General features: G+C 41.9%; 1 protein-coding gene across 1 annotated transcript in view; it reads left to right on the forward strand.

Annotated features, from left to right (window-relative positions):
* The first annotated feature begins 4,194 nt into the window (after nucleotides 1–4,194).
* The window catches only part of LOC149455291 (uncharacterized), a 70,870-nt gene continuing 61,609 nt past the window's right edge, over nucleotides 4,195–13,455 (forward strand). The window contains exon 1 of the mRNA XM_089686488.1: nucleotides 4,195–4,281. Within this exon, the coding sequence (XP_089542614.1) occupies nucleotides 4,279–4,281 (3 nt within the window). The 5' untranslated portion in view covers nucleotides 4,195–4,278. The remainder of the gene's footprint in view (nucleotides 4,282–13,455) is intronic.

The raw sequence follows: 13,455 nt of genomic DNA on the forward strand, positions 1-13,455 counted from the left end.
AGACAGGGTGGGGGCTGACCGTACATACTGTGCTAGGGAGTTCCAGAGGATGGGAGAGGCTCTGGAGAAGTCCTGGAGGCGAGCGTGGGAGGAGGTGATGAGGGAACTAGAGAGGAAGATGTATTTGGAGGAGTGGAGAGGGCGATTTGGGCGATATCTGCAGTTGAGGTTGGTGATGTAGCTAGGGGTAGAGTTGTGGATAGCTTTGTAAGCTGTGGCTAGTATTTTGAATTTTATACGTTGGGTTAGTGGAAGCCAATGAAGGGATTGGCAGAGAGAGGAGAGAGCAGCATTCATAATAGGCTGAAGGGGGGATAACCTGTGTAACGGTAGACCAGTGAGGAGGGAGTTGCAGTAATTAAGGCAGGATAAAACCAGTTCCGGAGGGTGAGGCTGCAGGATTTAGCCAGGATTTAGCCAGTGATTGGATGTGGGGCCCAAAGGAGAGATCAGAGTAGTAGATTTGTGATATGTGAGGAGATTGAGGGGGTGAGCTGGGGAGTGTACAGATAGATCTGGGTGTCATCAGCATAGAGGTGGTATTGGAAGCCATGGGAGGTTATTAATTGTCCCAGGGAGGAGGTGTAGAGAGAAAAAAGGAGGGGCCCAAGGACAGATCTTTGGGGTACCCCAACGGAAGGAGGGAGAGGAGCGGAGGAGGAGTTGTATGTGATGCTGAAAGTACACTGAGAAAGGTAAGAGTAGAACCAGGAGAGAGCAGAGTCACGGAGGCCGATGGAGTGTAGTTTACTGAGGAGGAGCGGGTGGATGACTGTGTCAAAGGCAGTGGAAAGGTCGAGGAGTATGAACTTGGAGTAGTGGCCATTGGTTTTAGCATATAGTAGGTCGTTAGTGAGTTTTAGTAGGGCAGTTTCAGTGGAATGTTGTGGGCGGAAGCCAGACTGTAGGGTATAAAGAAGGTTGTTGTCGGTGAGGTAGCAGTTCATACAGATGTGAAAAAGGCGCTCCAGAAGCTTGGAGGCAAACAGGAGCAGTGAGATGGGTCTTAAGTTATTCAAACAGGTGGGGTCCAGCGGGGGTTTTTTGAGTATGGGGGTAACCAGTGCCTGTTTGAGCGGGGAGGGAAAGCTGCCCATGGAGAGTGAGAGGCTTTCCTCAATATCACTAGCAATAGGTAAAGAAGTATAATAGTATATTAAAATTCATTTTTCTATAGAAACATTACGGTTAGAATGTGTATACGTTCTCTAAGGGATAGGTAATTTAATTAGGTTACCAATAGATTTCGTTTTCTTTATAAGAACTTTCCAGGCTGCCGGTGTTGACCTTTTTAGTTAGTGAGTTAGGAGAGTTAAACTTGGGTATCAAAACTGACACTGCAGCATAAAGGTCATATCCTTTTACAAACTCTTTTTCTATATTTACCCATAGTTTATCTTCAGGTGCAATAAACCAAAATCTCATTTGGTGTAGTATGGTAGCTACATAATAGCTTCTTATAACAGGTAATCCCATATCCCCCTTTTTGGGAGTTATAAGGGTTGAAAATGCTACTCTAGATTTGTGTTCAAGCCATACATAGTATCACACTTTAGATGAGATCTGTGTAAAAAATTTCTGTGGCATCATTATAGGTAAAGCTCTAAATAGATAGAGTATCTTGGACAGAGTTTGCATTTTAAATGCTTCAATTTTACCTATCCATGATAGTTGAATTTTGATAATGTTTTGTAGGTATTTACTGACTTGTTCCAGCATTTGAGGAAAATTAACATCAAACAGCTTGGAAGTAGATTATGCTAGTTGGATTCCTAAATAGGTAATAGATGTACTCCAGCTGTAAGGAAAATACTTTCGTAGTGAATCAAGAGTATCATTATCAATGTTCATGGGTAGTACAAAGCACTTATTAGTGTTGATTTTATAAACGTAGGCTCTTCCAAAGGAGCCTATCAATTTTTCTATTCTATTCAGGGATAAACTAGGAGAGGATAAAGAAGGATAATATCATCCCCAAAGAGGCATATCTTATGTTACATTTTACCTATCTGTATGCTCACAAGTTCAGCAAAAAGTTCAGTGGCCAATAGAAAATTCAAGGGTGATAAAGGGCATCCTTGTCGTGTGCCATTAGTAAGGCCTAAGCTGTTGGATAATGTACCTGATATAAATAGTTTGACTGATGGGTTGACATATAAAGACATTATTGCTGAGTGTATAAACCCTGAGAAGCCAAAACTTAATAGGGTTTGCGATATATACCCCCAATGTATTCTATCAAACACATTCTCAGAATCTAAACATAAGAGCAGAGAAGGCACTCGTTTGTTTTCTACATTTTGAAGTAGATTTATCATTTCACTACTACCATCAGGAGCTTGGCTTCCCTTTATAAAGCCTACCTGAGCTGTCAGGGAGTGCATTACATCTGTTAGTCTATTAGCTAGTATTTTTGAATATATCTTGACATCTGTATTTAGAAGCGAAATTAATATAATAATCACTGTTTGTTTCATGCTTTTTTTAACCAAAACCTTGCAAATTGGCCCTGAAAAGGCCAGAAAAAAATAATAAGATTTGTCTCCTATATATTTCAATGGGGTTTGGTTGCTAAGTTTGAGGTTTGCAGATCCTCCACCGAACTAAACCTAGGCGAGTTTTTTTTTATCACAAGTGAAGATATTTGGATCAGGCATGGAGGTAAAAGTATTACATACCATTACACTTGCTGTTTTGGAGAACCCACAGTCACATGTGCATGTGTGTTTGAGATATGTCCATTGGCTACTTTACTTCTGTGGAAAAATTATTTATTAGGATTATTAGGATATTTAGGATCTAAGAGGTTAGTGAGTGACTGCATTGGAATTAGGAGAATGCAGTGTTCAGGAGATTAGTAGCCACAACTGAGCACTTGGGGCTATTTCTGACACCTGCAAAGTGCTGACAGTTCTGACAATGTGCACTCAGTATACTCCCCCATGTTTGCTAAGTTAAGCGGCTGGTCCAAATATTGCATGCACAGTTCTTTCTGAACCATCCTTTCTGCTTCTGCATGCAGGACCTGTGAAGACCTAATGTCATGTACCTGACAGAAGTCTGAATTGACAAGGACAGCCTTGATTGTATCTCCAGCTCAGGCCCCACTGAAGGTGGAACAGATAGTGCCGAGGGACAGGAAGAACATGAGTGTCTGCAGATGTTGATTGCAGAACTTGCGGCTGGAGGTGTAAACTCGATAAATCAATCAGGGCATCCAGTCAGGAACAGAGGAGATGCAGGAATGACCAGCTGAGGTAAAGGAAGCACTCCCCTGGAACTGCAAGATCTGGGTGCGTGACTTGCCGGAACTTCTAACAAGTGTGAGGCTGAAACACACCGTGACAACCAGAGCTGATCTAATAGATAACCAGGACAAGCACTCGGCAGGGCTGTAGAGCCGAACTGGAGCCTGAAGCGTAGTCAGAGTAATAGCCAGGGTCAGCAATGGGCAGGCGATGAGGTACTGGAACAGCAGACAGGGACGTGGTCAGGAGGAAGCCAGGATCAGAAACCAATGAACAGAGGCATAAACAGGATCCAAGAGCAGGTCAATGGCAAACCGGATCAGTAACGGATAACACACAGGATACAGCAGGACACAAGGAAATAGCTGAAGACCAGTCAACAATGACAGAGAGTAAGAGCCTTCTTTAAATAGTCCATCCAGAAACTGTTGGCACGCTTCCACGTGTGTGCACACATTCTTTCGCGCATGCGCGAGCCTATGCTCATTTTTATTAGCAATGCGCCTGTGCTCATTCCTATGCGTGATGTTGAGCGTAAGTGCATTTCTATGCGCCAGTCACTGTACAGGAATTCCCTTACACCTAACTTCAAAAGCTTTTTCTTCCAACTTCCATAGGCTGGTGGAAGGTGCTATGATTTGCTAGGGAAACTGGTCAAATAGGAGAGCTAATTAAGTGGTTTATCACTGTAAGTATGACACCAGTTTTAGGTCTATTTGGTAATAAATACTGTCTGAGAATAATTAGCCAAGTATTGATCCTATCAGAATGTACAGGAAATGTGAGTATTAATCTTCTGGATCAAAATGAAGAAAACAAAAAATTATTACCATCTTTCTGGTTGCATAATAATCAGTTTTCCTCCAGCAGAGGGTGCATGAAATCCTTTATTAAAGAAGCCATCCTGTGACCTGGAATATATCACGTCAGACATGACCTTTAGACCACAACTAATTGTCTTTTAAAAGACAACAGCTCAGCTACAAGTGTGTGTCATCCTAAAGAAAACTCTGGGTGCTGTTCATTAGTCATGGTGAGTTTAACTTTTGTGCATGTGTTATAAGTGGAACTAACCAGCTAAACAATATATTGGGTATTCCAGGGTATAAAATGTTATCTTTTTAGGTAGTTTAATTCAAAAACATAAGTACTTTTAGCAGCATTTTATGCATTTACTGTTATCATCTCCCTCTTCTAACTTTGTTATATAAAAGTAGATTTTAAAAGTGGGAGCCTGAAATCAGGAATTTAATTAGTTGACCATATTTATCCACATGAAATAAAATATCACTGACATGTCTATACTATTGCTACATAACTTCTAAATGAATGCATTGATTTTGTGACTCATGTACCAGAGTTGGCATTTTAAACGTCATGAAATACTATCAAAAACACAATTATTTTTACACGTATGTTCCTTTTCCTCCTTAGGCAGAAGGCTGCATGAAGTTAGAGGTTTTAAAGCAAAATTAAATAATAAACCTAAATACAAGGGCATAGACTATCTCCTGAGTAGTTTATTTTGACTATAGGCTTGTAAGCAGATATTTGCAGTGTGGGGCAGGAGTAAAGTATTTTTTCTGGTGTAAGGTTTTGTACAAAATCTGTATTATACAGACACTCCTCGCTTAACGACCTACCTGTTTAGCGACCACTCGCACTTACGACCATCTCTTCACCGTTACGACCGCTCACACTTACGACCATCTCACCGACGGTATGTGCTAAAACGTGGTTACGCACTAAACGTGGTAGCGGTGGTAGCGGCCCTGCGTCTCAAAGTCATTCATCATTCATGGCTGAAATTGTACACTATTCTGAGGTCCGGTACTGCTGGTTTCCTGGTCAGTATTCACATTTCAGCAGTACTGTAAATTACTGTATTTTTTGCGATGCAAAGAAAAAAACTTTATAAACAGCTATACTGTACTGTACTGTATACTAGAGATGAGCGAATCGAACTTGGCGAAGTGGAATTCGTTTCGAATATTAGGAAAAATTCGATTCGCGCCGAATCCGAAAATTAGCAAACTTCGGATGCACAAATCGAATTTTCCCCGATCGGCCGATTTTCATCCCTTCTACAGCCGGCAAAAAGTGTCCCTGCAGAGAGCTCCGCTATTTCTGACAGTTCTCTGACAGTTCCTTCACATTTACAGCGGTTGAAACATTGTATCTATTTGTTTCCATTTAGGATACAGATGTTTTTATTCGGAAACAAATAGATACAATGTTTCAACCGCTGTAAATGTGAAGGAACTGTCAGAGAACTGTCAGAAATAGCGGAGCTCTCTGCAGATACACTTTTTGCTGGAATGGAATTCTTCTTATTTTCATCCTACTTCTTCTTCTTCTTCTTCTTCTTCACCCTCATCCTCATCCTCTTCTTCTTCTTCATCCTCATCCTCTTCTTCTTCTTCTTCTTCTTCATCCTCATCCTCTTCCTCTTCTTCTTCTTCATCCTCATCCTCTTCTTCATCCTCATTCTCTTCTTCTTCATCCTCATCCTCTTCTTCTTCATCCTCATCCTCTTCTTCTTCTTCATCCTCATCCTCTTCTTCTTCATCCTCATCCTCCTCTTCTTCTTCTTCTTCTTCATCATCCTCATCCTCTTCTTCTTCTTCTTCTTCTTCTTCCTCACCATCATCCTCTTCTTCTTCTTCATCCTCATCCTCTTCTTCATCCTCATCCTCTTCTTCCTCTTCTTCTTCATCCTCATCCTCTTCTTCTTCTTCTGCTTCTTCCTCATCCTCATCCTCTTCTTCTTCTTCTTCTTCTTCTTCTTCTTCATCCTCATCCTCTTCTTCATCCTCATCCTCTTCTTCTTCTCCTTCTTCTTCTTCTTCTTCTTCATCCTCATCTTCTTCTTCTTCTTCTTCTTCTTCTTCATCCTCATCCTCTTCTTCTTCTTCTTCTTCTTCATCCTCACCCTCTTCTCCTTCCTCATCCTCATCCTCTTCTTCTTCTTCTTCATCTTCATCCTCATCCTCTTCTTCTTCTTCTTCTTCTTCATCCTCATCCTCTTCTTCTTCTTCTTCTTCTTCATCCTCATCTTCTTCTTCTTCTTCTTCCTCATCCTCTTCTTCTTCTTCATCCTCATCCTCTTCTTCTTCTTCCTCATCCTCATCCTCTTCTTCTTCTTCTTCATCCTCATCCTCTTCTTCTTCTTCTTCATCCTCATCTTCTTCTTCTTCTTCATCCTCATCCTCTTCTTCTTCTTCTTCATCCTCATCCTCTTCTTCTTCTTCTTCTTCTTCATCCTCATCCTCTTCTTCTTTTTCTTCTTCTTCCTCATCCTCATCCTCTTCTTCTTCTTCTTCTTCTTCTTCATCCTCATCTTCTTCTTCTTCATCCTCATCCTCTTCTTCTTCTTCTTCTTCTTCTTCATCCTCATCCTCTTCTTCTTCCTCATCCTCTTCTTCTTCTTCTTCTTCTTCATCCTCATCCTCATCCTCTTCTTCTTCTTCTTCTTCTTCTTCTTCATCATCCTCATCTTCTTCTTCTAATTCTTCTTCTTCTTCTTCTTCTTCATCCTCATCCTCATCCTCTTCTTCTTCTTCTTCTTCTTCTTCTTCCTCATCCTCATCCTCTTCTTCTTCTTCATCCTCATCCTCTTCTTCTTCTTCATCCTCATCTTCATCCTCATCCTCTTCTTCTTCATCCTCATCCTCTTCTTCTTCTTCCTCATCCTCTTCTTCTTCTTCATCATCATCCTCATCCTCATCCTCTTCTTCTTCTTCTTCTTCTTTATCCTCATCCTCTTCTTCTTCTTCTTCTTCTTCATCCTCATCCTCTTCTTCTTCAATTGAAGCTGCTTCTGCTCCACCACTCTGCCATTGGACTCTTGATAGTCGTCTCCCCACACTGCTGCTGGGGGGACTTTTTAACATAGGCCTCTGTATGGCCTTCAATTTAAGCTGCTTACGCTTCGCCACTCTGCCATGGGCCCCTGTACCGCCTCCTCATGCTGCTGCCAGGCCCGTAATCTGCCATGGGCCCCTGTACCACCTCCTCATGCTGCTGCCAGGTCCAGAGTGTGTCATGGGTCCCTGTACGGCCTCCCATTACTGCTGTCTCCATCGCCACACTCTGCCATGTGCCACTTTCAGGTCTCCTCACACTGCTGGTGGGTTCCATTTTGTCATAGGGTGCTGTATGGCCTCCCATTGCTGCTGCCTCCACCTCCACACTGTGGCTCCACACTCTGGTTTTGGCCCCGTGACTGCCCAAATGAGTGAAGTGTGCGGTGATTCTAAGATCGACGGCACTCATCTGCATGTCATACTGACTGACAGTATTATTTCTCTTCCCCAGCAGACTCCAAGGGCATTTAAATTAAAGGTACAGTGTTCTGCACTAATATAAAGGCTCTCTGAAGCCTAGAAACCCTTTTAATAAGTTAAATTCGCAGCGAATAAATTCGCATCGAATCGAATTTATTCCGCAAATTCGGCGAATCAGCCGAATCGAATTTTTGAATAATTCGCTCATCTCTACTGTATACAGTCCAGGATCTCTCTCAGGCCCACACAATACAGCACAGTAGTGTGACAATACTGTATACAGTACAGATATAGTACATTACAGTATGTACAGTACAGTGTAACTATTTATAAAGCTTTTTCTTCAAGCATACAAGTTGTGTGTGATCTGGGTGTCTTATTCTGTATTGTACTTTACCCCAGATGTCTCCAAAAAGGAAAAGCAAGGTTGCACCAGAAAATGCCAAGAAACAAAGGAAGGCTGTTGATCTTGAGAAGAAAATAAAGATCATAAAGGATTATGAAGGTGGCAAAAAAGTCCATGAGATAGCACATGACTTGCATCTGGCACATTCAACCATTTCAACAATCCTTAAGGATAAAGATAGAGTAAAAGAGGCAGTGAAAGCATCAACAGGCTTTAAAGCCATAATAACTAGACAGCGGAAAGGCCTAATTCATGATATGGAGAAGTTACTGGCTATCTGGTTTGATGACCAGATTCAAAAAAGAATGCCATTGAACCTTTCAATAATTCAAGCCAAGGCACTCAATATCTTTGAGACTTTGCAAGCACGCAGCGGTTCAACCGAAACCTTTACAGCAAGTAACGGATGGTTTCAACGGTTTTCTCGAAGATTCAACCTGCATAATCGGAGTGTCAGTGGTGAGGCAGCAAGTGCAGATGTAGAAGCAGCAGAAAAATTTGTTGACCAATTTGATAAAATCATAGAGCAAGGTGGCTACTGTCCAGAACAGATCTTCAATGTGGATGAAACTGGACTTTTTTGGAAGAAAATGCCTGAAAGATCCTATATACACAAAGAAGCTAAGACAATGCCTGGCTTTAAGGCATTTAAGGACAGGGTCACATTGTTGTTGGGAGGAAATGTTACCGGGTTTAAGTTGAAGCCTTTGCTTATCTATCGCTCTGAAAACCCACGTGCATTGAGCAGAGTTAGAAAGAACACACTGCCTGTTTACTACCGAGCAAATAACAAGGCATGGATGACTCAAGCTTTATTTGAGGATTGGTTCACCCACTGCTTCATACCCTCAGTGAAGCATTATTGTCAAGAAAAGGGCATTCCTTTTAAAATTATCCTCCTGCTTGATAATGCTCCAGGCCATCCCCAGTATCTTGATGACCTAAACCCAGATGTAAAGATAGTATATCTACCTAAAAACACAACTTCAATCCTTCAGCCAATGGACCAGGGGGCCATAGCCACATTTAAAGCATACTATTTACGCACAACTTTTTCCAAAGCTGTAGCAGCAACAGAAAATGATGAAGTAACTCTCCGTGATTTCTGGAGATCTTACAACATTTTAGACTGCATAAACAACATTGAATCCGCTTGGAAGGGAGTGACAGAAAAGTGTATGCAAGGCATATGGAAAAAATGCCTAAAATGTTTTGTGAACAATGTTGCAGTTTTTGAGAAAGATGAACATGTTGATGCCATAAATAAAACAACTATGGAACTTGCTAAAGTGCTTAATTTAGAAGTTGAGGTGGAAGATATTGAGGAATTAGTGCAATACAGGGAGGGAGAGCTAACTACCGAAGATTTATTAGAGTTGGAAGCACAGCAGAACCTGGCGGAGGAGGAAGAAGAAAATGAAAACATGGAAGAAGTACCAAAGAAGTTTACTGTGAAGGGATTAGCTGGTGTGTTCTCAAAAGTGAATGCAGCTATGTTCCAACTAGAGAGTATGGATCCGAATGTTGAACGATTCACAAAGGTGGAAAGACAAATAAGTCAAGTTTTACAGTGCTATCGTGAAATATATGAAGAAAAAAAGAAAATGACAAAGCAGACCACTCTAAGTGGATACTTTTGGAAAGTTACACCAAGCACTACCAATGCTTCAATTTCTACTCCATCGTGTCCCTTACCTGGGCCTTCAGCAGCTCCTGATAATAGCTCTGATGATGACACAGATGAAGATTTTGAAGGATTCGTTGACTAAAATGATAGCCTGAATTTATTTTTTTTTGTTTGTTTGTTTTGTTTTTTTTGTTTACTGTATTTTAAATATCCTTTTTCCTTCTTGTACACTCTACAGTACAGTACTGTGGTTTTTGGTGCTTTAATGTACCTACTGTACTTTGCTAACTTTATGTTCTGTAATACAACATTCCAGTACTGTGTGTAAATTACACAACCTATGCAAATTAAGACAAGTGGAAGTTTTCAGTTTGATCTTTCTTGTTATTTTACTTATTCAGAATACTGTACTGTATTGTCAAATACTATGCATATACTGTATTGTACTACTGTACTGTAATACATTGCAGTACTGTGTGTAAATTACACAACCTATGCAAATTAAAACAAGTGGAAGTTTTCAGTTTGATCTTTCTTGTTATTTTACTTATTTAGAATACTGTATTGTCAAATACTATGCATATATTGTACTACTGTATACAGTACATGCAGTTCCTCACTTAACGACCAATTCGCTTAACGACCAAGTCGTTGAAACGGAACTCGGTCGTTAAGCGAGGAGTACCTGTATGCTAAACTCATGTTGTTCATAGTTATAGGTCATGTTTAGCTAGCAGGCTGCCATGGGGTCAGAAAGGTACCAATTCTCGGGTATTCATGCTCCCAGACCCTTAGTTGGCCCATAAATACAAGGGGAGGTAACCTCTCAAGGTCCTTAGAGCACATGAGAGAGAGAGAGCAAGCTGATTTGCAGGCTAATGTATCTACCACCTCTCAAGAGAGCTACCCCAATGGACTTTACCACTTGTAGAGATATAAACTGAAAGCCTGGGGTAGAGAGCAGTGGGTTATGCCACCAAATACCTGTGAGAAACTATTAAATTGCCAGAAGCTCCCCAGTAAAAATCCATTAACTGTTGAAGTACCTGGTCTGGAGTTCTTCCCAAAAGGGGTGCATGCAGGTCGTATCACTAATGGCTTGTATGACAAGGAGATGAAGAGGAAATATAAGAGAGCCACTATGAAAGGGTTAAGGAGGAGTCGGAGGGGCATGCGGCTATATTGCCGATGCTAAGGGTAACTAGTGAAGTGGTGTGGATGCAAGAGAAGCTAGCCAGGGGAAAGTCAGTACCTGGCATTGGAGATTGCCACCCTGGTATTGAGGGGTTGGTGAGCTTCACACCCTCCCTAGCGATCAATGCTCAACATGCAGGGACCTAGCCTGGAGGTACAAAAGCAAGAGACATTGAGGAAATGTCTCCATCCAAGTCAAAAGTAAAGCTTGGTTGCAGCAGAGGTCTGCACTATGTATGAATCACTCATACATAATCTCCAAACACGGAAAGGTTTCTTCACAGTGAGAGCTGTGAAAATGTGGAATAGACTCCCTCAAGAGTTGGTTCTGGCCAGCTCAGTGGATTGCTTTAAAAAAGGCCTGGATTATTTCCTAGATACACTGAATATAACTGGATACTAACATTTATAGGTAAAGTTAATCCAGGGAATATCCGATTGCCTCTCAGGGGATCAGGAAGGAACTTTTTCCCCCTGCAGGATCAAATTGGATCATGCTTTGCTGGGTTTTTTTTTGCCTTCCTCTGGATCAACTGTGGGTATAGGATTATAACTTCTTTTTTTTTTTAATGGTTGAACTGGATGGACGTTTGTCTTTTTTTCAGCCAGACTAACTATGTAACTCTGTAACTGTGTAACAGCTACCTATCAGATTTAAACCTGCTTAGGAAGTCTGAGTGTGATTACAGTTGCAGTTAGCATACGGAGAAGATACACAACACAGTCTTTGGAAAGTGCAATCTCACCATTTTCCTACTGACCCTCTATGTAGCTGTATACTTTCATATTCCACAGGGGATTACACAGAACTAGAAGAAAAACGTATTCAGCAAACTTTATGATTTCAGTATAGCTACAGCTTTTCAATGGATAACATTAGTAACTCACTCAATTACCTAGAATTAAGCTATAGCACTGCTCTTTGTCTGGGTACTCCAGATATTTAGTGAAAAACTCTCTGAAATTACCATTTTAACAGAGTAAATAATTGGCTGAATAATCAGACAAGGAGCAGGAGTTCTCTAGATCTGTGAATAAGGGTGAAAAGGTTGTTGCCTTCAGAAACTAAATGCCGGATTGAGATGCAGCAGCACTCTGTGCAATGGCTGCACACAAACTCAACGATTAACTGTGGCCAGTTTGTATGTGGCCAGAAATGCTGTCTGTGTCCAGAGCTCCTAATCAGAGTAGTAAAATGCAAAAGGTAGTGGTGCCAGCCATTCATTTGTGTATGGAACAAATCTGTACCATGCCATTGTTGGCCACAACCGATGTGCCCTAACTGTAATTTGCAGTTTATTAAACAGGTACAAAGTTAGAAACAAAAATGCAAAACAAGTTCAGGATGGCAAACAGCATGCATGCACTGGAAACATCAGAAACATGGACTTTGAACAGCAATGTCTCTGTCGCTCAATCGGGGTAAAATGTGACTACATAGCATAGTATCTATAATACTCTATAATAATAGAAAAACAAGATGTTATCGCTACTTCAGTACAACGGTTCAGAACACAAATGGCTACTTATGACTATCCTCATAGACAACATCCCTCACAGTGAAGTCCAGAGTAGTTCTGGTTACACAGGCAAACAGCTGGAGGGATCCAAAGCCCACTGACAAAGGTCCCCCCACTGGAATTAGAGTACTCTGGTGGCAATTTGAGGCGCTCCCCACAGTAGTTGGGTCTTCTGGAGAAACCGCATGCTATTAAGCTCTGGTTTGACTGCCTGAACACCAGTTAAGACAGTGGAGGACCACTTACCTGGCTGCAGATTATTTGTTCATCTACCTGTAGCACTCTCCTAGTTTCTGATTGTTAGTTTCTGATTGTCAGTTTGGAAGGCAGCCTGGGTGTAATAGCCAGAAGGTCAAATTATGGTCAGGAGCTCAGAAGCTCTGCAGGCCAGCCCCTTTGGAATTTTCCCCTGCTCTAGGGCTTGGAGAAAGACCCTAGAGGCAGTGGGTGGCTCTGAGGAGTGACTGGCCTGCACTCTTGAGGAATTCTAGCCAAACAGGAGGTTGCAAATGTGCTGGAACACCCTTAAACATGTAGGAGGCTGCTCAGCTGCAGGAGAGGTCAGGTGGAAGACAGTGAGAAAGATATGAGGCTGAAAGCAGGAGGCTCTGAGGAGGCCCAGTGGGATCAGGCCTACTTGCAGGCCTGGAGCTGGAAAGGGGGAAGCTCAGAGTTTCACTGGCCCCCAGAACTAGGACCACCTGTATGGCAGGGAAGGAGCAGCCCAGCTAAAAGGCCTGGAAGCAGCCACCAACCCATCAGCAGTACAGGAGAAAATCTGAGTGAGTACTCCTGCACCTCATGTGTGGATAGTAGATTGAGAACTCTGGTGGGAAACCAGATTTTCTGCCTACTTGGGACTTTCCACCTTGAAAGAAACAGGCACCAGATCCCCTGTTCAGGGATACCTCCAGATTGCTATGTGAGGAATAGGAGTTCATATGGGGTCTAGGGTGGTACATTAAAGAGACGCTGGCTAGCTCTCCAACAAAGACTGTGTTGCAGTGAAGGCTTGTATATAGTTCTGGGAAGTTATCCTCACTTCACCAATTCCCCTTAGCATCCTGCACACCCCTAACCTTATCCCAGTTTAAATCCCCTAATAAAAACAACTTAACAAAAGCTCAAAGACTAACCTCTGACTCTGGATGCAGGCCTGTGTGGAGATGCGTGT

The sequence above is a fragment of the Staurois parvus genome, unplaced genomic scaffold (genome assembly GCF_062004578.1).
Source record: "Staurois parvus isolate SC_StPar_1 unplaced genomic scaffold, SC_StPar_1.0 ptg000401l, whole genome shotgun sequence".
NCBI lineage: Eukaryota > Metazoa > Chordata > Amphibia > Anura > Ranidae > Staurois > Staurois parvus.